Here is a 27,810-nt window from a genome sequence, read left to right as displayed (position 1 = left end):
TTGTTGGCTCGTTCCTGATCTAGGTGGCCTATAGCAGCCAGCCATTTCAGTGTCACCCATACTGATTGGGTGTTCTCTCTTATAAAGGGCAATTCCATCTCATCTTCTTCCCAGCCTGTCCTTCCTAAACACTAGAATGAAGGAATATTGAATACATGTATCTTTCATATCATGGTAGCTTTTAATGAGATCACTGTGACAGTTCTAAGTAGTGCTTTGGGTTTCCTGTATGGGATTACCTTTGGCAGGGAACAGCTTGACAGTTTTAGGCCACATGTTTCAGGTAGGGCAGGTTCAAGGCCTTGTTGTGTCATTCTGCATAGTATCTACTGATCAGCTATGTTGGTTTTGGATTTAGTGTCTACTTGGAGCACACAGAAAACATCATGAAAGCCATAGAGGAAATCTCCAGTACTGGTGTTCCTGAACTGATGAACTCTGCCAAAGATGGATGTTCTTCTACTTATCCTACCTTAAGCAGGTAATTGCAGCAAGAGAAACTTTGAATTCTCTGATATGCATAATGATAATTTCTGCTAAGTTTTCTTATTTTGTGGCCTGTTGTGATTTCATGTTGGTACTGTGCTGGCTACTCTGGACATTTGTTTTGGCACTATGCAACAGGTAGCATGTGATAGCTTTATGCCAAAATGGAATGTCCTGTGCTTGACATGATGTTGAGTTTATTGCTGTGAGCCATTTTAACTGGAGAATGAACTGCTGTCTGTCATCAGGTGTGTTGTCTCTGTGCTAGTATGGTGGTATAAAGCACTCCAAAAGTCACCTTCAGAGGCTTTTGGTGGCTGTAGGCAATATAGGCTGGTATGCAGTGCACAAAAAGACACTCAGGGTGCTTCTGCCCTGTCATAGGAGTTTGGAAGCAGGGATGAAGTTCCTGCATTCTGAAACTTCTAAAATCATCTTATGCTGAAAGCTGAAAGCTTCAAACCTTTCACTGTGCACCCCTACAGCTACAAGCAAGTGGTGGTGTCTTAAGTGTCATTCACACTGGGGAAGTGCTAGTGACTTCCCAGGATTCTCCATCTGTCTGGGCAATTGGGCTGGGCTTGACCTGTTCATGAGTCCTAGGGCCAAGCTGAGAAGGATGTCCAGGGGAGAAACCTTTGATTTTTCCACATCATTCTGGTGACAAACAGCCTATCAAAATGCTCAGAGCTGACCTTCAGTTTTTGCATTTTCTCCATAGGCAGACATTCCCAGTTTTCTTCAGAGTAATGATGGCTCAGCTGGAGAGTTCAGTGAAAAGCATCCCAGCTGGGAAACCATCAGACTCAAGTGAGGTAGGAAAACGAATACACTGGAATCTGTAAGGGGAAGAAAAGTTAAACTGGACTTTAATATAAAGATGTATAAATTGGAAAGGAATTTAGTTCTGAACTTTGTCTAGGAAATGCAGTCAGACACCTTCATTCATCAATATATATCAACATTGATATGCAGGGTAACATATAAGTAGCAACTTTTTTTCCTGATTTGCCCCATGTCAAAAATCTATTAAATCCAACAGAAGATGCAGACAGAAAATATACATTAATCAGCAAAATAGTAAACTGTGCAGCTGGTCTGCACACCCATGTGGGAGCACAATGTTATTTTGCAACCAAGAGCTGCTGTGAGAGCAAGGAAGTGAGTTAACTCCTAACACTTAAAGCCACTGACCAGGCTGGAATTCCATGGAGTGTGTCTGCTGTGATAAATATGCTTGTGGTGAAGCTTCATTCCTCTGTCTTCAACAACAGTGGTGCTTTGGGTACAACAAGTGCTGAAAGCACATCCAGCAAGGTGAGAAGAAATGCACCCTCTTGGGTTATTGTCCCCTTGCATCCCATAGGTACAACTGGAGAAGCTGCTGCGCTGGAACATCGCTGTGCGGAATTTCCACATCCTCATTAACTTGGTCAAGGTGAGGTTCTGGTTGTCCTTCTGCCTTTACCTCCAAATTCTCAGTAAGGCCTAGTGTTCCCAGGCTCATGAGCACCAGGAAAAAACATCAAGTCTGACTGACTAGTGGAACACCCTGGAGGTGATAATTAAAGCCAGTTATAATCTGTGCCCAGTCCCACTGGATGAAATATCCCCCTCTGTCAGTTTTGGAGCTGGTTCATTCAGTGTCTCTGAGTGTGATGCTGTTTGGGATAGAAGGTGGCAAGTACAGCTTCACTTTTCTCCTTGCTTAGGTTGATAATTTCTGTTTATTTTTATGTATCTGAAGTGATAATTGGCAAGCCCAGGTTTTTCAAGTCCAGGTTTTTCTATACAGCAGCATTCACTGGAGTTCTACCTGTGTTCCAGATGCCTTTGGAGAGCATAAAGAGTAGAGCTGGAGCACTTAGTTCAGTTTTGTCCGTAGTTCAGTTTAGTCCATAGGAGCACCAGGGTTACCTTCACATTATTTTGCCTATCTCAGTTTTGCTTTGTCTGTTATGGGATTGTTTGCCCATCAGCTGGGCTTGGGTCTCTTGGGTCCCAAACTGTTAAGAACTTTAGAGTCATTGAGATAATTTTGTGTCATCTGCAAAAGATGCACCTTAGATCACTGAACAGCAATCCTGCCAAGGGCTTGCACCTGAGAGCCACTACAGCTCATGTACTTCTGTGGTGTTCCTGATGAAACCTGCGAAGGGATGTTGCCTTACAGCAGGGTTCACACATTCACAGGGGTATGCCATGAAGGGCTGTTATTAACTGGGTGCTGTGCTTAACATGCTTTTCTTTAGCTTGTGGACTGATCTGACTCTTTTTTCTTCTTGTCCATGTAGGTATTTGATAGCAGGCCTGTACTCAGCATCTGCCTGAAGGTAAGCAAAAGTTCAAGATAACTGAAGAGAGTAGTTTAAATACCAGATTTCTTGAATCATTGCCTCTAGTGCGGTAGAGTGGGTACTGGACTCTCTGGAAGAAGCAGATAGTGTGTTCCTTACACCTTGCTATACATATATATGTATAGTGATTCTAACATTTTGCGTTTAGTTCAGTTTTATTCCCAGGTAAAATCTGGTGGATAAAACCAGGGATGTGTACAATGATGAGACTTTGTCCTTTTAGCCTCTCTTTGCAGTGATTAAAGTGGGACCCTTTACTGATCCTGTATATTCCAGTACAGCCTTCACATGAATATAATATTTTTCTAAGCAAGAACAGTCTCTGGGAAGATTGTATCATGATCTCATATGACTTTGCAATGGTTCTTTGAGAAGGAGTTAAAATTTGCTTTCTGATATATTTTTCTCTTTTATAGTATGGCCGCCTCTTTGTAGAAGCATTTCTGAAGCTCGCCATGCCTCTCCTGGACCACAGCTTTAAAAAGCACACGGTAATCCTGGGGACAGAACTGGCTGCAACCAGTTGGGAATCATGACTGATACTTCCTGCATATACACATCTTACCTTTATCCCATAACCCTTTGAGAGGATTTCTAGGACTAAGGCTGTTTCAATATTCTTGTTTCCCTATGGAAGAGCTCTTTGAGAGTGATTTTCTGTTCTGCTTATTTATTGTAGGATGATGTGCAGAGTTTGCTGAAAACCTTGCAGCTGAGTACCAGACAACTTCATCACATGTGTGGCCATTCCAAGGTAAGATGAGTTCCAACTGCTGCACAAACTCCTGTCCCAAGGATGGTATTATTTCCCTTCCACTGCTTTTCCAGGGCACTGGCAGTGCTTCCAGCAGTGTCTGTGCAAGCAAAAGCCCTGAGAGAAGATGAAATAGCCTTGTTTAATGGCCCAAAAGTTGAAGCATTTATTCTGGAAGTGGCTGACTTGGATGTTAGGTCAGGTTGGAATATTTTTTAGCACGGAGGTTCTGGATGTCCTTGGTTGTTGGCAGCTGTAAGGGGTTGTTTCTGAGGACACAAACTAAGACCTTAGAGACCTTGAAAAAGGTACACATGCCAGATTGATAATATAGGAGAAGCTTTGCCACAGATGAACAGCCTTGTGAGTCATAAGAATCAGCAACAGGAGGTGGATGGGGAAAAGCCCTGCTCAAAGTCCTCTTGTGAGGTGGCTTTTATGTTGTGTTGGTAAGGGCAAAGGGAGAAGGAGGATGGTGGTAACAGAGTCAGTCAGTCTCTGTAGGAGACTTGGGGCAGAGGAATCAAACTTTGCTTACAGTGTGGAGAGACAAGTGCTTGTTGCAAGAGAGAACCGCAGAGGAGAAGACAGAAAGGAACAAAGCAGTAACATGAAGTTCTGACTCCTAAAAGGTTCACTTGTGCAAGAAGGGAGCTTTGCCAAAGTAGCTGAAGGGAGAAAACCAGCTACCAGTATGGCTCCCAAGCCAGATTTGCTACCCATTTAGGCCAGAGTTGGCATCAGGAGTATAGATATTTAGCTGAAGATGAGAACATGGTATTGCAGCTCTCAGCACAGGGTGAGAATTGGAAGCTGGCACAAACCCTGACAATGCTAAAAAAGTCCTTTTCATGTTTGAAAGTGAAATCCTCATGCCTGTTTTAAAGTCATAATTCACCTTGTAAGCAGGATAACTGCATTGCAGCTTTCCCTCTTATGTTTGCCTTTGCACTTGACCAGCATTTTCAAGTGCTGTGTCCCATGGTCCCTGATAGCACAGTAGCAATTAATGAACGCCTGTGTTCTACCACTTCTCTGGTACAGGTCTCTGTGCCAAATAATTTTGCAAGAATGAGAGGGCAGAAACTGAATCTGAGGCAAGGAAATGTATGCAGTGGATGCTTCGTATTTGTTTGAAGATGAGTTGACACCAATGTTTGTTAAACCAACCTTGATTTCACTTTCTTAAAACCTCAGGGATGCTCGCTAACCCACAGCGCAGTGAGACCTAAGATTTGTCACTCTCCCTCAATACATGTCTTTAAAGAGCATTTAACAGCAGGCAATAGCAATCAGCTTCACCTGCCATTTCCTAAGTACTTCTCATTTCCCCTTTCACACCAAGCCTCTTTTCTGTTTACATATCTAACCCTGGGCACGTGGGCAGTTTCTGGAGACAGGTTTTTGCCAGTGCTGTACTTTGTTGAGTCTCCAAACTGCCTGCACACAACTGGGACAGGTTCCAGGGCCCAGGGAGCACTGTGAGTTTTGATTGTGTCATTAGCAAGGGTTCTGCTCATTTGGTTCTGATTAGTGCTGATGATTGCTAGCTCCTGCCTGTTACACAGGCTAGAGAACAGCTTGCTGTTGGTAATCAGTTACCTATTCCCTGTTGGCAGAACTTAAAGCAAAGCGGTTTTCCTCTGCCCAGATATGTTGGAACTCTTCCAAAAAATGCAGGTGACATGAATTCAGAGTACAGCTAATGAGAGCATCTTAATCCCAGAAGATTACAAAGTATTCTCATGAAAGAGGAAAATACTTAGGTACAAAATAATCGTGCAGGTTTTGGCAGGTTGACAGGCTTTCTGGTTCAGCAATGACTGATCTGTACTACAGATTAAAGCCTAGCAGGAGATGCTCACCCAGAGCTAAATCTCTTAGGATACCTGGCATAGTTGCCCTTCCTCTGGTGGTTTTTGCTTACAGCAACTCCATCTGTTCCTCCTGTCCTAGTTCTCCAAAAGCCAGTGCTTCTTTGCTCCAGAGGAACTGGCTTTGGAGATTATAGCACACACACATTCCATGTAAAAAGCATGAGGCTCTGAGCAAGAAAAGGGGTTGATGGAAGTGGTGTATTTAACACCTTTTTAGTTTTTTTCTTTTCTAAGCTTGGGAATTCAGCAGAGGAATTACTAGCTTCTCTCTAGAGTTCATGACAAAAACAGGCTTCTTTTATTTTAATCCAGGTGAATGTGGATATTTGGATTGTTGTAAGAGATCAGTTTAGACAAAATACTGATTTGAGCTTCATTTTTTTAACAATAGCTATAATTTGGCCAAGAAGTGATGTCATCTGGGCAAGCTTTGCGGGGTCATGTCCATCCCACCTGATAACCAATGGCTTTTTAACAGCCAGAACACTTAGGCAAGAATCAGTCCTCATCACAATTTACTGTTGCACAGATTCACCAAGACATTGGACTGACCAACCATGTGCCTTTGCTGAAGAAGTCCCTGGAACAATTTGTGTACAGAGTGAAGGCAATGCTGGCATTCAACCATTGCCAGGAGGCCTTCTGGGTTGGCATCCTCAAAAATCGGGATCTTCAGGTGAGAACTGCTGCCCTGCCTGGGGCAATTAAAATCTGGGAGAGGACAATGCTCATCTTGTCCAGACAAGTCTAACTCTCCCCTTAGGTATAGCTAAAAAGCCAAATTCAGTGTGACTGTAGTACAGTAATGTCTAATTTAAGAGAAGGAAGCATTTTATTTCAAGATTAAGAGTCTGCATCTGTAGGCTCTTGCACTGAGGGGTCAGATTTGATAATAATGAGTAAGTATGGGGATTTTTTGGCTGTTCTGTGGCAAGAACTACATGTGCAAGAGGAAAGATATGAAGGCCACTTGAACATCTTCACACACTTTCATGTGTGGCTTTAAAAGAAGCCAGTCCTGGCTCTTCGTCTTTCGCTGTAGAAGCAGGACAGTTAAACAAACCTGTTTTTTTTTAACTGTAAAACTTTTTATTTAAGAAGGCAACAAAATGTCCCTCTCTTCTATCCCATCCTGGCACGCTTTAGCTGCTTCGCGTGCACTCAGTAGAGATCTTGTGTTCAATTTAGGGAGAAGAAATTTTGACTCAGGCCTCTGAGGAGAGGGGCTCGGATGAGGACTCGGAGGACTCGGCGGAAGGCCCGGCTGAGGAGGTACTTCAGGGCCCGCCGGGCTGCGCCTCTCCAAGTCGGGGGAGGGCGGGGGTGCAGCCCCGGCGCTGACAGCGGCCCGTCCCGCAGGGGCCGAGCGGCAGCGACACGGACGGCAGCGACGCGGAGGGCGGCGAGGAGCGCGGCGGGGCCGGGCCCTCGGCAGCGCGGCCCTGAGGCGGCGGGCGGGCAGGCGGGGCGCGGCTCCCGCGCAGGCGCGGCGGCGGCGGCGGCCATGTCGGTGCAGGAGGACCCGGTGCAGCGGGAGATCCACCAGGACTGGGCCAACCGCGAGTACATCGAGGTGATCACCAGCTCCATCAAGAAGATCGCGGACTTTCTCAACTCCTTCGGTGAGAGCGCGGGGCGGGGGCTGCGGGCGGGCCGGGCCGGGGCGGTGCGGTGCGGCGCGGCGGCCCGCGGTGTCTCACTGCCGCCTCCCCGCAGACATGTCTTGCCGGTCCCGGCTGGCCACCCTGAACGAGAAGCTGACGGCGCTGGAGCGGAGGATCGAGTACATCGAGGCCCGGGTGAGCAGCGGGGCGGTGAGCCGGGTGCGGGCCGGACCCGGGGCCGACCCTGGTTGAGGCTTTTCCTTTTCCCGTAGGTCACCAAGGGGGAGACGCTGACATAGGCCCGGGGCGGCCCCGGCCTCCGCCGCCGGAGCACCGCCGCCCCGCACCCCGCTCGGGGCCCGCCGCCACCGCCGCCGCCTCTGCTCGTGTTGCCAATAAACCGCTGTGCTCCTGCCCTGCCTGCTCTCTGCGTGCCTGCCTGGGGCCGGGCCGCGGGATGCCCGGCTCCCTGCCACCATCCTGGATGTCCAGAGCCTGCCCTTCCATCTGCCTGACCCGCGGGGTTTGGGCACACATTCCTCCCCACGCGTGGGGGCTGTGCCACAGGGACCGCGGGCCAGGCTGTTGTCAGCTCCTAGAGGCACCTGACAAGCCTTTGGGGTGCATTGTGCTCCTACTGGGATCACAGCAGAAAATCTGGTGATCCCTATGGTCTGGAGGGTGTCTCAGCCTTCACATGCCCACATGTCAGAGCAGTGTGGGGACAGCAGGCTCACCTGGTGTGGTGCACATGCCGCAGGAGAGGGCCCTTTGCCAGCACCCAGGAAGAGATGTTTCTCCTCTCTGTGAGGCAAGTGGCAAGGAGAAGGAAGTCTCTCAGCCCTTCCCGCCACTCCTTTATTTATCTCCATTTTTCAGTGGGCATCTAGATCTGCAGATTCACTGCTCATATTTAGGGTTTGTTGGGGAGTCCATGGAATTGGTGTCAGCAACAGTTTTATTGCTTCCCAGCAGGCTTTAAATGTCTTGGTATATTCTCCAACTGTAATCTTAGCTTTTTCATAACGGCACTGTCATGCCTGAAGTGTACGAAGCACCTGGGTTACTTAGTGTTTGTTAAATTTTTGAGGCTGTCTGACATCAGCTGGTTCCTTGTTGACATAGGTCCTCCTTCAAGCTCACAGTTTTGCTCTCTGTAGGAATCTGTTTTCTATTGTTTGAATAAGTGCTCCTCCAGCTTTTTCCTCAGCTCTCATGTTTACTGTCAGGTTGGGCTGCACATCAGGAAGGCTTGGCTGCTTTTGGAACATAGTACCTGTGGAAATGAGTGCTTTGTAGCAGCCCTGCAGTGGAGTGGAACAGCCATGAGTCACTGCCCTTAGGTGTAGGGACCATAGCAAATTAGATTGTTGTCATATGAAGATTGATAGATGGAAGGAAAGCAGCTCTCTCTTGGCTCCAATGTGGCTGCTCTGAGGTCCTGGTATATCAGAGGTACTGCCATGGCCCATGCATTGCTTACTGTGGATGTGCTGAAGTCCTGAGATCTCCATGGTTAGAGATAACTCAGTATTTATCTGGAGAAGGCCCTGAACTAATTAGATATTGAAGTTGGCCATGCATTGAATGGGACAGGGTTGAGGCAGAGACCACCAGATGTTCTTGCCTAAATTACTGAGATTCTTCAATCCAAAGACTGAATGGGAGACAGGGTACCACAGACATCCCTGGGACTGGGTCTGTACTGGGCTAACCTCTTAACTTGAGATCCATTGCTTGTTTCTGTTCCCAGCTAGTAGCATGGCATGTCTCAGATCCGTTCCTGGTCTCATGACTGGCTGTGGTAACAGCTCTTTTTCCTCTGATACCAGGATTTCTCAAATGAATAGGTTTTGCCACACAGTTGGAGGGATTTGCTGGAATATACCACTCTTCCCAGGATATGTGCTCTCACAGAGCATCAGCACTGTTGAATCAGCCTGTCTGGTTCATCTCCCAGCAGGGATGCTGGGCAGCTCGCTGCAGTAGAGTTCTGTCCTTTTCCTTTCAAGGAGTCTTACTAGTTCCCTAAGAGGAGGCAGGTTTTCTGGTTGGGTGCTGCTATTCCAGGCTATCTCAGGGAGGTGAAGCCTCCTGGTTCTCAGGCTGATACTGCTTCCTCCAGCAGCTGCTGTGGGGTGCAGCCTTATAATAGATGGAGCTTTGATACATTTCATTATTTTAAATACTGGGGAATTCTGTTTGCCTTTTTTCTTTGTACTGTATTTTGGGTTTTTGTTTTTGTTTTTTTCAGAATATGATGCCCCAGGAACCTGTATTAAACTTTTCTGGAGTGGATTTGTGTATTCTAATTTAGATGACTGATTTATGTGGCGTGTTAGTGGTGCGTTTCTTCCCACCACACATTTAATGTAGCAGGAGATGGCAGTGTCCTCTGTGTCCTCCTCACACCATGCTGTCCTCATCTCCTGAGCGGGCTGGGTGCTCTACTTAGGGTCAGCAGAGATCTGTTGGTGGTGATCTGAGACCTTTTCCCAGAGCCTGAACTGCAGAGAAGCTGGTTTGAAGCCCCTTATGAAGGTGCCAGAATTGACCTAGAGGGCCTGAACCAATCTGTAGCTTGAGAAAGGTTTGCACTCTGAGATGACAAGACACTGGGCTTGTAGTGTTCATTGCCTGCTGGACAGGCAGCCAGGCCTCATGGAGTGATTGGAGCAGTCCAGCAGTCCTCATTAGAGGCTCCAAGGTTTGGGAATGAGCTGTAGTGTTTTGATCTGTGTGGAAGACAAGGTGTATTGGCATCACCTGTTGTGTGGTGTCAGCAGAAGAGGGATCCAGAGCTTGATTCAAGCTTTGTGTAGCCCAAAAAAGTTACAGTCTCTGATCCAGAGTACATCTTTTAAGCTGAATAGATTGGACCAGACTTCTCAAAGAGTTCTAATTTTTAGTAAATACCCTTTGGGCTCTCTCAGTGCCTACTGCAAGCACACCCTTGATTTTAGGAAACAGTTTTACTGAGTAAAATGTACTTTCATCCCCTTTATGTTGCAGGTGATTGAACCTGATAATTCAGTGAGCTGAGGTGGTCTCAAGAGAAGAATGTTTTAGGAGACAGCTGAGTTATTGAGGGAGGGCTGCATCCTAAGAGGTTTGCAAGGCTGAATTTTAAAGATCCCAGAAGATGGTGTCTGCTTGCATCCTGGTGCCAAGGTACTGACGGCAGTGGATGTCACTGGGGTAGTTGTCTCACAAAGAGAAGATTGGCCCTGCCAGCCTGGGATTGCTGCTGCTCCACAGATCAGTGAGACAGGGAAGGTCACAGGAGTATGGGAGGTCTCCAGATTCACTGAGACTTTGTGTCCAATTTCCAAAATCTGCCAGCAGTACTGCTCTGAGCTCTGTGGGTCCTAGGACCTGGGAACTTGGCCTTGGAGTACATGAAAGCTTTAGGGTGGCTGTACCATGAGCTCACCTTTCCACTCACCTTCCCCACCACTCTCTCCCTGTGCAGTCTGACACAGTTTATGTGTTTTCATTTTACATCACACAGGTGTGAAGCTAGTAGTTGACAGAATCCTCTTTTTGGAGGAGGAGAGGATTATTGTTGGATATGTCCTGAAGCAAAAGTTCGAGAATAATATTCTGGAGAAATAGTGGATAGATAAAACTCTGAGGCCTGCTTCAGAGTCAGGCCTGTGGGAGGTCTGAGGTTCACCTTGGCTGGGGGATATCCCAGCCAATTTGGTCAGTGCTGCACAGAGCTGCTGGCCCAGCCCCAGCGCAGCTCTGTGACCTTCCCTGTGTTGCCCCTGTGCCAACAGGTAACCAGCACACACCTCCCTACCTTTGTAGGCTGTTCTGCTTCCTGGCCTTGCCATCTCCTGGCAGGTACATTGCTGACAGAGCAGTAGGGACAGGTGTCAGCCTGCCTTGCTGACAGGGTTACAAAATGGATTCCAGGACCAAACCCATTCCACAAAACATCAGGATTAAATATTGAAATCCTTGGCATTGCCTGTGTGCTTAAAAGTGCTGAGGAAAAGGGCTTTATCAAGAGGGAGGATCAGCTGAAACTGTGAATTGTCCCTTGGGCTCCTGGTTCTTCCCATGGAGCATCTGTGCTCCCCTACCTTTGGCTCTGCTTCCATGAAACACTTCCAGCCCTGTTGCTGGACCAGAAGACAGGGGATAGAAGGGAGCCCAGTGAACTGGGACAGCAAGGAACAGGAGAGGAGCAGATAAGGGAGCAGATTTTTTTGCAGGTTGCTCATGGAAGCAGTTCTCCAGTTAGGGCAGTGGGTGGGGAGAGTATCCCCAGACTCCAGGTGTATCCCTATGCTTGCTGCAGCACTTGACTCAGCCAGGCCAGGGGCTGGGCACAGTTCTCTGTTCCCTACTTCTCTGTCAGCCAGCAGCCTGCCCTTTTTGGATTTGTGTTTTGTGTTGGGGCCACACTGTCTGTCCTACAGATGGGCCAGGGCTTCAGCAGCCAGATTGTAACTGGAAATCTGCCCTTGTAGCTCAGCTGGAAGGAACAGCAGCCAGTGCCCCAGACAACCCTCTCACTCTCATCCCTCAGAGCCCATTTGTGAGCCTGTAATGTGCTGACCATAATAAAGGGGAGCTCCCATGATGAGGGAACGTTTCCACCATTACCTGTAACCATTAAGGGGAGGATCTTGTGCTTGTCCGTACTGGAATCACTCACTCTTCTGCCTCATGAGCTGTTGATAGCAGCACCTGAGGAGGTCAGTAATCCTCCAGGAAGTGAGTGATACATCCTGGCCTTTTATTTAGCCTGCTCAAACAGGCCTACTTCTTAAATTTAACGGCCTTTAGCAAAAATTTTACTGTGTTAATTAAAAATACTAATACAGTGAATTATTTATTATGGCAAGTAATTCCACAAAAGGGTACAGAAAGAAAAAATTTCCACAAGATCTTAGTAAGGTACAACATGATATACTCTAATATGATTCCACAAAAGCCTTCATGGCTAAACCTCAGGCTTTGTCCCAGCCAAAAGCAAACATCTTTCATGTGATTTCAGCATAACAGGGTGTTACTGGTTCAGTGATGGTCTGGAAGGTTAGGAAGTGAGTTGTATTCACTGCTTGTTGCTTTTTTCTTCTCTCTTAAAAGTCTCATCATTCAGAAGCAGAAAGGTAATTGTAAACTACCTGTAGCTTGCAAAATGCAGCTGGCAGTGAGGCATAATCCCCCTGCATGCTCACAACAATGGTTGAAGCAGACTATTTAAAGGAAAATAAGTAGCAGCTAAGTAAATGCACAGGAGGGAGTAATTTAACCAACCCATTGGATGAAAGTCAGGGTAGGGCAAGAGGAGTCATGGGACTGTTTAAATCTCTCAGAAATGTGATGAGTTAATGAGCAATAACTACTTTATGTACCATTACTGGGCCCCTCCTACACTCAGGAGTATTTCTACATTTCTCATGCAACCTGCTTGTGTGACAAATCCATACACACACTGCACCCAATTAGCGTCAAGCATTAGAGCTGCTCTGCCTGTCTCACCTCTCTAAACCCCTCCTGGAAGCAATTTTCCCAGCATACAAGGAATAAATCACCATTTTCCTAAATCTCTCAGAGGACAGCTCCCAAATAAAGGCCAAGTAAACACATGTAATACATGATATTCTATTCATTAGGTAATCTTCCCAGCAGTAGATGCAGGGTATTATCTGCTTTAAGTGTGCAATGTTACATGAAATTAAAAATGTCAGGGGAGGTGAGACAAGGCACTTGAATAGGCACTTGTAGAAAAGTAGTGGAATACCTTGCTTAAACAAACACAAACCCCAATCCTTTCCTCCTCTAAAAGAATAACAAAAATACCAAAAAACCACACCAAACAGCCAAACAGACTGGAAAAGAAAAAAAAACGCACACCTACTATAGGAAATATAACTTAATTTACCCATGTCCCAGTCTCTCAAGAAGCATTGGGAGATGAAGTGAAGGGAGCAGAGGAGGGAATCCTTCCCGGGGTACCAATTGCAGCAGGGTTAAACCATTAGGTGAATTTGACAAATGACAACATGACCACACCTTGTGTAATCAATAGCCACTGTGCTATTGGAGTGTCCCAAGGAGCCTCCTTTGACACTGGCTGTCTCTCTTCACAGACATTTTCAGGTGAGCAAACATCTGCCAACTTCTGCTGTGGTGCACTGGAGGAATTTGCCCCATCCTTTCCTTCTCTTGTTTCTTTGTGGTAAAGGCTGGCTGGCTCAGAAAGCATCACCTGCCAGTGAGGGAGCAGCTGCCCTGAAAAGCAAACAGCCCTGGGGTGGCTCCAGATAACTTGTGCTGAAGAGATGTGTGTCAGAGGTGGCTGAGAAAGGCTCCAGGGGAGCACCCGTGACCTTACAGCACATACATGATGAGCAGAGCCAGAGGCTTAGTGTTGTCAGTGCCCTCTGTGGCTGCTGGGGACAAGTGGGGTGGAGGGCACATTTCCCTTCGCTGTCCCTGGCCCAGCTGCACAGGTGTTCCACCTGTGCCTCCCTGGGATGCCCTGAGCAGGAGTGTGGCATGCCTGGGCTTCCAAACCGCTGTCATGGTGTCCCTGCTTAGCTTTACCAGAGCCCAGGGCCTCTCCCCACAGAGTGGGTTCCATGTCCCCAGTACCCCCCGTCATGTCCCAGAGAGGCCAAACAAGCGGGCCTGGGTCTCCAAGCTGAGCAGGGGCTGTGCTGGAGCAGCCACGGGCAGGACTGAGGGGTCCTGGCTGCTCAGGGCTACTGAGGAACATTAGTGCCTGAGGCAGGCTGGGAGCTGCACAGCTCCTCCCTCCGTGCCAGCAGGATCAGCCCTTGGCCACCTTGGCTCAGGGACATGGGAGCACAGAGCTGGAGTGTGACCTCGTAGCCAGAGGAGCTGCCGCTGCTCATCCCATGAGTCAGGGGAGGCCACGTGAGGCCCCAGCCCCGACGCCTTCCCACCCACTGGGAATGCTGGCACTGGGATCCTGACCCAGCATCCTGAGCCACCACACAGCCTGAAGGTGAGTGCTGGGGAGGGGTTCAGGAGCTTCTTGGGGTCGAGCCTGGGGGTGTTTGGGGGCTGTGTGCTGGCTCCTGGTACGCTGCTGGGCTGTTGGCTGCTGTTTGAGGCATCAAGACACTCTACAGAAAAAGAGTTCTGGTGCTGTGGGGATTACAGGACTTCCCTATAACTTCTCTTTTTGACTTGTGTCTTTTTGACTCAACTTCCCCATCTTTTAAATAGTTTTTTTCTCTAAAATCTTCACGGCAAGCCCGACACTTCATGCAAAGAGAAAGATTAGTTTCCCCTAATTTTACTCAGACTACAAGCATGAACATTTCTGGTTTCCCATGAGTTAATATTCTTCCCTCAGAGCTTTGCAACAACCACAGAGAGGCACATGGTGCGAAAGGAGAAACACAAACCAGGTAATTTCAAGTGTTGTACGTAAATGCTTTAAGGCAGAGCTGGAAAACAGGCAGCAAACCCTCCAGGGCTTACAGGTGTGGGGCTGGCAGCAGTGCAGCCACTGTGTCTGGGCTTGCTGTGAAAGCCAGGGCAGGAAGGAAGTGCTGGAGCTCTGGCAGGGAGTAGATGGGCTGTGCCTGCTCCTTGCTCACCACCATGGGGCTGGTCAGAGCCAGCCTGGGGAGCTGCCCCTGCTGTGGGGGCATGCACTTGCTGGTTCTCCCTCCACACCTGTGTTCAAGGGGAGTGGAAAGTCTGAGTTTGCTATTTCTGTGTCACATTTCAGCTACATTTGACAGCAGGAAGGCACGCAGAAGGGTAGCAGGATTGTTACCACAGCACAAGGAGACTGGAGCAGGAACCGTTTCAAACGAGCTGGTGTGGATCAGTTTTTATTGTCTTACAGGAAGAAACTCAGCTTTCACTGAGGCTACGGCACTCCAGGACATCTTCCTGTGGAACCAACTGCTGGGACCAACCTAAGACTTGCAGGTGTGCTTTAAGAAGTTTGGTTTGGTTTGGTTTGGTTTGGTTTGGTTTGGTTTGGTTTGGTTTGGTTTGGTTTGGTTTGGGAGAAGGGTGTTGAGGGACTTTAAAATAAAATTCAGCAAGTTTAGGTTTCAGCATATAACTTAAAATGAAAGGTAAAAGTAATTTTGAAGGGAAAAGGTTTGGGATTGTCTGATTTTTGTCTTGAAGTTAAAACAACCTTATTTTATTTTATTTGCATTTTTTTTTGTTTTCCTGTTGAGCAATTTCCCTCAGATATATTTCATCAGTTAAGCAAAACCCCGTGTATGGAAGTTGCGAACTTCACTTTCTAAATCTGACTCTGCACACAAATTTTATTCTAACATGTTAAAAAGACCTCACTGCAATTAAATTTTGATTTACTGTGAGAAAAGCAAGGTGAAGTCTGTTGTTCATGTCATTCCCCAGTGAGCTCATGGCCAGACTGAAATGCTTGTATGTCATCATCTTTCTCTCATTATGAGGTATAATCAACTAAGTCACTTTTAAAACATACAATAATTAAGCACCTATACTTATCCTTTGTTTAGATCTGATTTTCTTTCCAGAAGAGCCACAGGGGAATTAATTGTACATAGTCTAATAGAAACTAAGTACCCAACATCCTTGGTTAATGTAAATCTTGGTGACTGTACTGGGCTGAGCTGTGCTGGAGGCACAGAAAGGGAGATGGGAGCAGATGCCGGTTGCTCCTGGATCCTCTTGTAGCATCCAGGTCTTACCACAGGGGGATGCAAAAGTGCATTAGGCAGCTGTGTTTCTGTTCTGGAACAGCTGAGCAGTCTGCTCGTTTGGGCCAGCAAATGAGCAGTTTTGAAGTAAATCAGTCTGATAGCAGATAGAGATGATGTTGACAGTGTCTGCCCTGCCTTCAGTGTTGAATCTGCTCTTCCTGTGTGCCTGGTAGGACAGGTCAGGTAGTGCCCACCTGCTCACTTTGAGATGATGCAAAGCTGGGATAGGGCAGCTGCTGTGACAGGTTCCTGTCAGGGGAACAGCAACATGCCTTAAAATGCCACTGAAAGTGGCCTTCACTAGGTATTAGGAACCACAAAGACAAACCTCCTGAGTTTCACTCAACAGTAAAATATCAGGATACTTATAAATTATTTTTTGACATTTAATTAATCAGCTGGAAAAAAATGTTTATATTTAATGTATTTTTGTTCCTTTAGCTCTGGTATTTTGACCATGCAGTCCAGAAGGAGGCCTAATGGATTTAGCTTAAACAAGCAGCTGTTGCAAGGTCTAAATTTAGCAAACAGGAAGGCAAGAAAGAGACTGAAAAAGACAGAAAACCATAGCTGGAGATATTTAAGTGCCTATGAAATGACATTCTTGATTGAGTGGCCAAGAACGAGTCTGTCCAGGGTGTGGTGTGTTGGGTTCTTACATTTCCACATCAGCTGGTGCTTACCCACAGAGGGGACAGATGCATTTCCTGCATTCCCTATTTGGTGCTCACAGCTCTCACAGGGCTGCTGCCACAGCTACAGCAGCAAAGGCTGGATGTAAGTGAAAGGGGAAGATCTGTAGATCTTTTGCATAGGTTCATCACTGGAAATAATTTCAAAATGTTAAAATATTGTTTTCCCACAATATACTTTGGAGGCAGGTAAGCCAGGTTTTCTGAGCTGAGCATTTGAAAGTGGTTATGTAATTTTTCCAGAAGTCTTTTGAAGTCTGTTTGTGTCTAATTTCCTCTGAGAACTGACACCCTAAAATGTTCTGTTTGAGTGTTTGCTTATGTGTTATAGTATCCTTCTGAAAATATTAACTGACCTGTTTTGGGTTTTTATTAGGATATTTTTTGGACTGATATGATGGTCTTTAGAGAACTGAAAGTGCCAGTAGGAAAAGAAACAGGTTTTCCTCTGGAAAATTTGAAGGATATACTTAGTTTTCAAGCTGCTTGATGGGAAGTGTTTTGTTGAATGGATCCAAAAGTTATATTGTAAGAAAAAGTGTGGATATATAAACTGTTTTCCTATTGCATCCTGCATAGTGGAAACTGTGCTTCAGGCTCCCTAAAAATCTCCTTTTGCATCTCTCAGTGCAGCTGTGGGTTAGTTGCAATATTGCATGAGGGGACATGCATCGGTGCAGAATGCCTGGACCACCCTAGGCAGAGGCAACAGTTCAGAACCACAGCCACCAGAAAATGTGCACCATCCAAATATTCCAGCCTCAGCCCAAAACTTCTGTGGCAAGTTTGTCGAAACAAAAGGAAATGTTGAATTTTCAGCATGTCAGAACATTTGTTTCTGTGGCAAATACCAGTAATGAATCTGTGATCAACACTTAAAAATTTGTAATTCATAAAGCTAAAGTTAATGGAAATTTCCTTTTAATGACAACTTGGGAGGAGCAGATGTTGAAGCATCAAAGTCTTCTGTGAGACAAGAATTCAAAGTCTTGTGGGACTTTCCTAGGAACCATTTCTGCTATTTTTTCTGGCTGATACATTTTAAGTATTAGGATATCAAAGGTACAGGATAATGGTTCTGTTTCGTGAATGGAACCTGGCCTATTAGGTTACTCACATCTGTGGTAAATATTTAATTAGACACCTTGATAGCTTTACAAAACAGCAATGTGAATGATCAAGTCTGACTTCTTTTTGTTTTACTCATGATGATCAGACTTTTGTTCTTTCCTAATAACCAAAGGCTAGTAGGGCTCACTCAGAGGAGTCAAGAATTGGGTCCCAGGAGAGTTAAATGAATCATGATGTGAAACAGAGAAATGATTTCAAAACTGAAAGGCCCAGAGACAGATGCTGTGTTTGCAGACAATCAAAGACAGAAAACCAGGAAGGTCAGTGACCTGATTCTAAATGTGATTTTTCCCCACTTTCATACAGGCACAGCAATGGAGAATTTGGATGTCCCAATCCCAGATCTTACTGAAGAACAGCAAGGTGAGGGAAGCACACAAAGATCAGAGCTTTGGCTCATGCATACTGCACAGCAGTGTTTGCCAGGGTAGGCATGAGTCAATGAACTCTGTTTCCACTGAAAACACACCCTATCCATCTCCTTGCTTGTAAAAGAGAGACCAGAAGTCAATTCCCAACTCTTCCACAGGCTCCTGTTAGGCTTTGTGGGAATTTAGATACACAAAGGAGACTTTACTGTGCATTTAATGCTTCATGAGCAATCCCAGTACCTTGGTGTCCAATCCTTGGGGTCTTTTTGCCTGTCTGTAAAACAGCATGGTCAGAATAAGTTCCTGTTAAATAGCTAGGAATACTTTGGGAACACTTGCCATGCTTCTCTAACTGAGACATCAGTCATTTGTATGGACTATTGACATTTGTCTACTCTTTTGTGGCAGACTGAGATGCTTTATACAATACACCACAACTCTCTTTCCTGTGTGCTGGTATTGGGCAGTGTGTTAGAGCCTGGTGTCTGTCTCCACAGCTGCACTGAGCACCACAGGAACACTGCCATGCAAACCCCCTCTGCTCCTGCACAGTGACAGGTTTGTTTTCCTTACAGACATTTTTCAGAGAGTTTTTGCTGCTGATGCCAAGTACTTGGAGAATCATGAAAAAATGAACCAGTCCTTCTGGGAATCACTTGTAAAATGCTTGGCTGCTACTGACCCAGCTATCCTGGATACTGAAGAAAAGAACAATGTAAGTTACCAAAGAAACGCTTATCCTTATTCTGTTTTTTCTACTATACTCTGAGGAGAGAGAACATACAGTCCCACTATCTGATATGCTGAAATATATTAAAAGGTGTAACAGGGCACTTAGATAAATGAGGTTCAGGCCACTGCTTTTTACTTCACTGCTCTCTATGTGCAAAAATAACTGTCTCTATATAAATTCCTCAGAATCAGTTCAGCTCGCTATGTTCTAGGCAGGACCATTGTTAGTGACATTTTGCTGTAAGATACTACAGCAATTGCATGGCCATTTTCAGACCCTATAGCTGTGTTTCTCCAGCTCTCTGAATAGTTAACTGTTGCCCACCATGCTGTTTTTCCCAGTTGATGGCTCTGCTCTGAGTTGGTGAATGGAGCTTATGTTCTCTTCCCATCTTTGTCCCCAGTTCCCCCCTTGTATAGAAGGAGCAGGGGGTTGCATTACCCACAGGGTGGGACACACTCATTTGCCCATCAGGGTGTGCTTCTGCAGGCTGTGTTTTATTGGAAATATCATTTGCTATTTACTTACCTTTTTTTCAGCTCCTTAACAGCTGTGATGTCCTCCCTGGAGGCTGTGCTGCCTGCCTGGAAACCATAGAGAAGAAAGGAGTCAGGGCAATGGCTCTTCTTTACCTTTTGCTGAAGACTTCCAACCCGTCTGGGTACAGGCAGCTGCCCAGCTCCAAGGGAAAGGGTGAGTCCTACCTGCCTTCCTGTCAACTGTTTTGTTAAAATTACTGCAGGGCCAGTGGGACTTGACAGCAACTTGAACACTGTTATATGCTTGGAAGTGATTATTAGTGAACAACTGAACTGTTTGGAAGTACTGCTCAGGAAAGGCAGTTAGGTGTGGTGGTAATAGGAGCCAAAGTTAGTGTTTTATTGCAGTTAGACTTGGCTTTTTCTGGGGAAAAAAACACCTGTGTTTAAGGAGAGAGCATGTCCTGGGATGATGCTGCCAAAGAAGTTTCTCTGACTTGAGAAAGAATTATTTCTCAAGTTGCAACTTTTTTGCAGACTATTTTCCAGCCAGCCAGGACCCTTCTGAGCACTCGCAGTGCTAAGAAGTCAGAGCTGACAGTGAAAATATTTTTACAAATTCCCTAACAGTACATGTAAAACTAAAAGGAATGGACAGGGGATGGCACACAGGGTGCTGAACCTGGCAACAAGATAAAAGAGACTTATTTGTCTGGTTGTGCAGTAAGAAACTAAGGGCAGCTTCACAGGGTCCATAGTCATTAATTGTCTTTAATAGATGACAGAGGAGCAGTCATTTAAGATGTCCTTAAATTTAACTGGAGATCCTCAAGGATATCCTGTTCCTTCTGCCTTGATTAAACATGTTCCTGAAGGGGAGAGACCATCTTCCCAGCCTGGAGCACAGCCCAGCTTTGGTCATCTCTCAGAGCAGGAATGTTGGTAACAAGACCCTTGGGGCTGTGAGCAGAAGGAATCCCATCTACCTGCCTGTGCCCAAATCCTGCACCTCCCGCTGTTGAGATGCTCAGAGCCCCAGCCCTGAGCACAGAGCTGGCTGTGAAGCTGTTCAGAGTCAGCCACACGAGGCAGGAGCAGTCGGGACCCCCGCTGGTGTGGCTGGGCTGTGGGGGCTGTGCTCCTGTGCCACGAGAGGGAGCTGGAGCCCGGCAGAGGTAGCCCAGGGCAGGGCGAGCCGCTCCTCTCCGGCTGAAGCATCGCTCAGCTGCAGCTGCTGCCACTTCAGGGAGTGGGAATTTGCACGGGAGTAACATCATGAATAATTAAACGCCAGAATATGAAACTTTAGGTGTCTACCAGAAGCATTTAAGAAGATCTAAACTGTAGTGTGTATGATGCTTTCATTTGATGCTGTGTACTACCCTTAGTGTGCAAAAAGCACAGCTGAAATTAGACAAAGGGTCTGATTTCTTGTCAGGCAACTTTTAATAAAGCATTGTGAAATCTGTAATTGTAAAATAGAAAATGTAGTCACTGATAATTTTTTTTTCTCTCTTTATAAAAAAATAGATGAAAAATTGAAACTCCTGAAGAGATTGGAAAGGAATTTTGTATATTCAGAAGAGGACAAAAAGTCTGAAAAGTCATCCCATAAGTCCACGGATGAAGATACACAAGGTAAAGTGGATTTATTTTTTTTCCCTGATACATAACTTAGTCTGACTGCACGTTTGTCAGGATTGACATAGGAGATGTGGCAGTTCTGTAGAGCTCTGAATAAAGTAAGAAACTGTGCAAAAGAGAGAACATAGAAAATCATCAGTACCTGATTCATGATCAGCAAAATAGTGGCTGCCACCTACTCTTGTGGAAGTTGGTTTCAGAAACATAAAAATCTGCTGCAAAATTCCTTCCCCAAATAAAAGATCCTAACTTCTCTCTACAGCCCTTTATACAAGTTAATCCAGCTTCAGGTTTTGCTGTTTCACCTATTCAGCCAACTTTGAAGGGAGCTGTGAGGCAAAAGCAGACAATAGAGATTTCATTTCAAATGCATTTTATGCATTTCAAAGCCTTATTTTTTTTACCTTCATATGGTTTTCTTTAGAGCAAACAACTACAGTGCTGTAGTTTCTGATGCTGCTAGCGCATTTTGCTTTACTCTGATGAACAAACACTTTCTCTTATCCAGACAGTGATGAGGAAGATTTAGGAAGACAGAAGACTGAAGGCAAATTACTTGAAGGTAGGACAAACCCACAGCAATATTGGCTTTTACTAGGGGCAACCAATATAAACAAAAAAAAGATTACTTTTTGCATTCTTTGGTTTGGCTGTTGAACAAAGGTATACTGACTTGTGTAGATGTAAAAGAAAGACAAGTCAGAATTTGGCTGTAGGAAGGACATTTCCTACAAGATTAAGCTCAACTAATACTGACACTCAGCCATGCTCTGTGCTTGGAGTTGAACCAGGAAAGCAGCAAAATCTGCTGTTGTGGGAGGAGTCCTGCTGCCTGGGTCTGCACAGCTGCCACTGAAATGCAGCAAGAGGGTTCTGAAAACATCTGTCACAGCCACTACTTACAGGGGCTGTAGCCAGCCCACAGCACTGACTGGAGATCATCAGCAAGGACTGTCTTGTTCCTGAGGCTTTTCCCTTCCTGCCAAAGGAAAAATGGAAAATAAGTACAATGCAGATGAAGAAAATGTGCTATGTCAATACACAGAAATACCTATAGGACTATGGATGTAAAAATGTAAAGTATTACTATTTTAATTAGTGTCTTAAACTGAGCTCAGCCCAAATTAGCAGCTCAATTAAATTGACATTAGGAAATCTAATCAGTGTCACAGAAGTCTGATTCTACTTCACTCCAGATACTTGGAGAGATGGAATATGGGGGCGTGGTGGGTTAAAGATTCAGTAATTTCCCACTTTTTGACTGCATAGCCCCCAGCAGAGCTGTCCTGTTTAAGGAGTTAGGGTTGGCCTCTTCCTTGTCTCTGTTACACACCCACACTGATTTCAGGGAGCTGATGGGCTGGCACTGGCACCAGACACACTCACTGCAGGTATTAACCTGCCTCATCTCTGTGTCATGTTTTAGGAATACCAGCAGAGATGGTTCCTTACAGAGATTCAGGTAAGTGCTCCCAGGTCACCTGCTGGAATGACTGGAACTGTAGTGTCTGCTTTCTGACCTGCTGAGACATTAAGAAATAACTCTCAGGCTGTAAATCTCTTAGTTTCTACTCAGCTTGGTGTTGGATCTGAGCATGGTGCAGACATTCTGTTGCAAGGCTTTGGTAGTGACTGGCTCACAGCAGGTGGTTTGTTCTGTACAAGGTGTTCTGTATTTTTGTAGGCCTGCCAGGTTCTCACAAGATCACCTCATAGTAGTCATTCTTTAGGGGAAAACCCAGCAGTTCTGTTGGGCAACTGTTCAGTCTTAGCCAAAAAAACTAGAGGAAGTTTTTAGTATTCCCTGAAGCCCTCTATCTTCTGCTGAACAGGGGTGCAAGGCTGGGAGGGACCTGGAACCTGGTTTCTGCAAGCAGTGATGCTTGGGTCTGAGTGCATTCCTGCCTTAGCTCACAGCATTCCCAGCAGGAGGTGCCAGGTGAAGGCCAGATGTCAGGCAACAGAGGAGCAGTGCCAGCCAAGAGGTTTGCACAGACAGGCAGTCTGAAGGCAAACTGCCTCCCACCAGACACTGCTGTACAGCCCCAGAATGTTTGTAAAAAGCCCATTGCAGGAAATTGCCAAGGGCTTAATTGCATTACAGAGCTCATCCCTCTTGTGCCCAGGCCAAGGCCACAGGATAAGTTAGGAGAGGCAAACAGCCCAGTGGAGCAGCCTTTGGAGAGCACATCTGCTCTACTTCTGTGCAGTGGAGAAGTTATAAATTGCAGCATAATCCCTTGGGAAGGTTTATGAGTTACCTGTCCCAGAGAGCCACACAGAACACCAGGGCAGAGGCATCCATTGCATATTCATCCATATTCTCATATTCATTGCATATTCATCCATATTCTCCTCACACTGCCAGGTGCAGAAAGGGTCATGGTACTTTTCCACTTGGTGTTTGGCCTCTCTACCACCCACCCCAGTTTTGTTGCAGATAGGTGATTACTTACTGTGCTTCTTGGTGCTGAGTATGGTGGGAAGCTCTATATTTGTATTTTTTTCCATCAGAAATAACAAAACTATATTGTTTCTCAGAGATTTCCAGAAGAGAAGATTCAGATGCAGATGGTGAGTACAAACATGCAAACAGAAGTTTATTTTGTGGATGCTCTTTCAGGACTGAGTTTTGCTTAGTGGTGGGGGCAGTACCAGCTCCTTGATGCCTAGAGATTGTCTGATCAAAAAGTAGAAGTTTGAAAACAGGTAATGAGACATGGAATGCTTTAACAGAAGAAATATTGTGCAAGTCATTCCATGATGCAAAGTTACAGTGGGACTGTTGCATTTAGGGAGTCAAGACAGACGCTTGCCAAGTGTGAATTGATGTTCTGCTAAATTCTTTATCTATAGCTCATTCATGCAACTGCACAGAGCTGTATCTGTGAGACAGAATGATGCAGTACTATGTTATTAATAAGAAAATAACTGTGTTTGTCCCCAAACCAGAATGTGATCAATCCAGACTGCTCAAAGAGGCAAAAATGTGATGCCTGTATCAGGTGACACGGAACAGAATTTCTTGGTGAGGCTTAGTTGCTCTGTGGCTCAAAAGCACCACAGCAAGTCTACAGCTCATGTAAAGGGCCCTTCCAGTACTCACCTGTTACATCTTTAGAGAAAATTTGCTGCCAGGCAGGGGTTACCCAGTGTAGGGGAAATCAGCATCTGAAACTTGTGCTGAATCAACTCCCAAAGGTTTGGGTGCAGCAGGTGCCTCTGGGGCTGCTCAAATCACCAACAAAGAGAGGAGATGAAAAACTGCTGCTTTGAACCTGTTATTGGAGAGATGCTAAAATACTCAGCTCTTTGTGGCAATACAGTTGGAGAAAAAAGAGAATTTGGCAACTCTGCTCATGACAAAGAGCAAACTGCTCTGTGTTTAAACCTCTAAAATACCTCATTTGTTCTTATGCTGTTTTTTTCTCTATGCCAGTGTAGCTGCAGGAGACTCATTTCAGTAGCATATTATATATTATTTAGGATGGTGCAGAAGTAGTTGACATCAGGTGTAAGTAGAAGGATGGTTCTCACACCCTCAGTAATGGAGGGGATCCTTTTACTATTTTTTACTGTAGCTGTGCTTGTGCAAAGCAGCCAGGAATCAAACTGAAGCTCCCTTGTACTATGGCTTCACTCCCCCACTCTCCTTCTGAGACTATGGCTTGTCCCAGAAGAGGCAGAAAACACCCAGAGTGCTTTAAAACAATTCAGTATTGTTAATGCAGCCATCTGGTTATACTTTTTAAAATTCATTTTTAAAACCATGCTCTTTGGAGTGCTTTTGAAATTGCTAATTTGATCTTTCTGAAAGGCTCACAGACCAACAAAAGTTTTACATATATTCTGCTCTGACAATGTATTTCAGATACAAAAAGGCAAATAAACTTTAAACTCCTTAATTTCACAATTCCATGGTAATAAAAGACTTCTCTTTTTTGTAGCATATGAGGAGAGCACTCACCCCCCTCAGTGGACAGTACGGTGGATGGGCATACGGAAGGATGGTAATTGATTTATCAAATCAAACTGATGTCAAGCCTGTTGAACCTTAGTCCAAGAATAAGATTTCTGGTTCAAAAAACCCTTTATTTTTCCAGCATGAGTGCTTTGTTGAGGTGCATCAAGGCTTCATGATGAAAATCATTGAGGCTTCCCACAATGTTGAGCCTAGTGCCTGAGAAATCTCAGGGAAATTGATTTCGTTCCATGAGTGATACACTGTACCTAAAGGTGAATTTGGAAGGGGCATGGCTGCAGTTGTAACCCAATCTTCCCTCTCAATTTCAGATGAATTCTTTCATTTTGTCATTCTTTGCTTTGCAATTGGAGCTTTGCTAGTTTGCTACTACTACTACAAAGGTAAGGCAAGATTCAATAGAAGGATAAACTGTTGCACTGTAGAAAAATGAACAATGCTAACAGTTATTTTGTTGCCTTAGATTGGACTATTTCTCTTGGGATTGGTTTAATCACCTTTGCTTCCCTGGAAACCACTGGGATATACTTTGGCCTGGGTAAGTGTGCCTACAGCAGCAGCTGTGGCCCTGCACTAAGGACAGGGTCACACAGTTGCTGCAGGCCCATAAACCCTCCAGGGTCGAGATTCCATAACTCACCACGTAACTCCCCCCAACATCTCCCAATTACAGGGGGGCTGAGCCAAGCAGCCTTAATGCTACTGAAGGGAGGAATTGACTCATTTTTCCTTCTCAGTGATCACAAGACCCTGAGTCACCTCTTTCTGCAGCAATGGCCGAATGCTGTGTTGCCATGACAATGTGTAATTTTAGCAGCAAGGCCTGTCTTCCCAGATCCACTGGATAAGATGCTGTGCATCCCAGCTGCCATACCTTCCCCTGGGACTGAGGATGAGCTCGGGGCAAAACTTGGATGGCGGCAGCTACTGGAAATATTAAAACCCAGGCATTTTGGCAATCCCTAGGCCTGGTATAGGAGAGCTGCCACCAGCACCAAGTTATGGTTCTCCAACCAAGAACTTGTCTCCTTTGTAATCTCATGTTAACATGGTGGGAGATTGTGGATGGTTCTCTCATGACTCAGCCTGATCTTTGTTATTAATGATACTACAGATGTGCTTGTTGAAACAAGTGTCAGTGTTTGGGTTTTGCCATTTTTCTATTTTTTTGTGTTGCTTATCTTATATGTTTGTTTTCACACCCAGTGTACCGAATTCGGAGTGTCCTTGACAGCTTTGTTCCTTTCATTGACAGATTCAAGCCAAGAGGTAATAGTGCTCTTTTTAGTGACAGCATCTGTCTTTCTGGACCTTGGTTTTGTCAAGAATTAAGACAAACTCATTTAAATGACAATTTCAAATCTTACTGCCTTAAAAAAAAAAAAAGGAATATTTTACTACAGTTCATTGCAGCTGCTTGGGTTTGAAAATTAATTAGTGTTGACTCTTTCTCTGTGGCAGAATATTCTCACATTTTTAATACTCCCTCCTGTATGGGGTACTATTTCCTGGCAGTGTCTGCGTAAGAATTCTATAGCTTAAAGAAAAACTCAGGGGATAGAGGGAGGCTTCACTTGTTGGTTCTTCAGACAGACTGGTTCATGTTTATCTGTGTTTATGGACACAAAGAATACTGAAAAGCTGCATGGACACAGCACAGTCTGAACACAGCAGTCCTGACAGCTGTCTTTTTCTTCATCCCACAGGCATGAGGAAAGCTGCCTAGGAGGAGTATTTCAGGAGAGTTCCCCAAACCTGGCTGTCCAAATTTCCAGTACTAAAGGAACTGCTTTATGAGGTGAACCAAACCAAATGGCCAGTGTGAAATACTGAAATGTGAAACCTCTGAAAAACATCACTCCTTTCCCTCCAAAATAAACGTGAAACTGGGGTACAGGGCCCCACTGTGGATTCTGAAGTGGTTTGGGGCTTGTCAGATCTTGGAAGACAATGGAGATGTAGCTTTGTGTCCAGTTCCATCTAAATATAAACACTGACCTTCTCTCTCCCAGGCTGCCATGTGGTTGGTGGTGCAGCTCTCATTCGTAACAAACCACGCCAATCTGCCTGTGCTGTACCATAATCAACAGACCAATATCCTGTGCTGGTTCTGGCTTAGGCTCTGGCTGTTCCTGGAGGAATTCTGGCCTCCTCCTCCCCCTGTGCTGCCCAGAGCAGGCAGAGCTGGCGCTGCTCTCCCAGCTGAGTGCTGGCAGTGCCGGCACTGGGGCTGATGAATTGATTGTGGCAGAACCCGGAGCAGTGGGCGGGCAGTGGTTTCACCCGAGGAGAGCTGGGGAGATGTCACAGGCACTGACAGAGTGCTGCAGTAATGAGATTATTAACAACAGCAGATTTCATCTTTTCTCAGGAAAAACAAAGTGCTTGATTTGACTCATCCCCCAACCTTTTTCTTTCTTCGAGTAAAATAAACACGGAACTTTGACATTTGTTTCATTTTATAGGATGTGTTACAGATTTCAAGAATGTAGGGCTACTGCAGTTATAGGAAGACTGTAACAAAAGGGGGGTATCTTTAAATTTTTAGCAAAAATGTAAGGTCTTCATACCCACAGAATGATGAAGGCAACCAGTTGAACAGAAAAAGACGTAAATATGCACTTCTAAGGAAATGTAAATCTGAAAGCTGTAAACCCAAACAGCTCAGAGTTTAACAGGAACAATTTCAAGCCTTGCTCAGAAAATTAGAAAGGTTACTTTTTGTTGTATGGGATTTGAAACACTGAGTCAGTCACTCTTGCCTGCAGTTCCAGCTGCACTGCCAGAAACACCAACAGTTGCACTCAGGCCTGCACCAACACAGCACAGCTGCCACCCAGTGCCTCAAGGGCTAAATTGTGCAAGAAGGATGAATACAAGTTATTTCATTGTATTTATATGCTCATTTACATGTCTTTGTAGAGATATTCTACCATCCCAAACTACTGTATATTTTCTGTTAGTCTGCAAATAAAGTCTTGCTCAGACCACTGTA

General features: G+C 45.4%; 3 protein-coding genes and 1 long non-coding RNA gene across 11 annotated transcripts in view; 3 read left to right on the top strand and 1 right to left on the bottom strand.

Moving 5' to 3' along the window:
• FANCD2 (FA complementation group D2) overlaps positions 1–6,954 on the top strand; it is a 35,841-nt gene extending 28,887 nt beyond the window's left edge. For both annotated transcript variants that reach the window (XM_086845269.1, XM_086845270.1), the window contains exons 36-44: positions 359–481; positions 1,208–1,301; positions 1,853–1,924; positions 2,781–2,819; positions 3,260–3,334; positions 3,523–3,597; positions 6,004–6,150; positions 6,663–6,746; positions 6,834–6,954. In XM_086845269.1, coding sequence (XP_086701395.1) covers positions 359–481; positions 1,208–1,301; positions 1,853–1,924; positions 2,781–2,819; positions 3,260–3,334; positions 3,523–3,597; positions 6,004–6,150; positions 6,663–6,746; positions 6,834–6,920 — 796 coding nt within the window. In that variant the 3' untranslated portion in view covers positions 6,921–6,954. The remainder of the gene's footprint in view (positions 1–358; positions 482–1,207; positions 1,302–1,852; positions 1,925–2,780; positions 2,820–3,259; positions 3,335–3,522; positions 3,598–6,003; positions 6,151–6,662; positions 6,747–6,833) is intronic.
• Positions 161–6,923, bottom strand: LOC147651018 (uncharacterized). Its single transcript, XR_015274795.1, has 2 exons — positions 1,681–6,923; positions 161–1,325 (listed from the first exon to the last, which is right to left on the bottom strand). It is a non-coding gene; the product is annotated as an uncharacterized LOC147651018 (long non-coding RNA).
• Positions 6,929–9,376, top strand: BRK1 (BRICK1 subunit of SCAR/WAVE actin nucleating complex). Its single transcript, XM_086845290.1, has 3 exons — positions 6,929–7,096; positions 7,191–7,273; positions 7,351–9,376. The coding sequence occupies exons 1-3, from the start codon at positions 6,979–6,981 to the stop codon at positions 7,375–7,377; spliced, it is 228 nt and encodes a 75-aa protein (XP_086701416.1). The 5' UTR covers positions 6,929–6,978; the 3' UTR covers positions 7,378–9,376.
• TMEM40 (transmembrane protein 40) lies at positions 7,901–27,810 on the top strand. Of its 7 annotated transcripts, none has more exons than XM_086845281.1 (16): positions 10,091–10,249; positions 13,870–14,069; positions 14,424–14,478; positions 14,925–15,010; positions 17,913–17,969; positions 18,553–18,692; positions 19,250–19,403; positions 20,720–20,827; positions 21,342–21,395; positions 22,260–22,295; positions 23,375–23,407; positions 24,781–24,843; positions 25,127–25,198; positions 25,279–25,353; positions 26,022–26,084; positions 26,522–27,810. In XM_086845281.1, the coding sequence occupies exons 5-16, from the start codon at positions 17,921–17,923 to the stop codon at positions 26,539–26,541; spliced, it is 867 nt and encodes a 288-aa protein (XP_086701407.1). In that variant the 5' UTR covers positions 10,091–10,249; positions 13,870–14,069; positions 14,424–14,478; positions 14,925–15,010; positions 17,913–17,920; the 3' UTR covers positions 26,542–27,810. The 7 variants fall into 7 exon arrangements, with proteins under 7 accessions (XP_086701410.1, XP_086701407.1, XP_086701408.1 ...); XM_086845282.1 differs by having other exon boundaries at positions 13,867–14,069; XM_086845283.1 differs by lacking the exon at positions 13,870–14,069.

Source organism: Cyanistes caeruleus, chromosome 11 (genome assembly GCF_971803275.1).
Source record: "Cyanistes caeruleus chromosome 11, bCyaCae1.hap1.1, whole genome shotgun sequence".
NCBI classification, from domain to species: domain Eukaryota; kingdom Metazoa; phylum Chordata; class Aves; order Passeriformes; family Paridae; genus Cyanistes; species Cyanistes caeruleus.
This window is presented reverse-complemented; position numbering and strand designations above follow the sequence as displayed.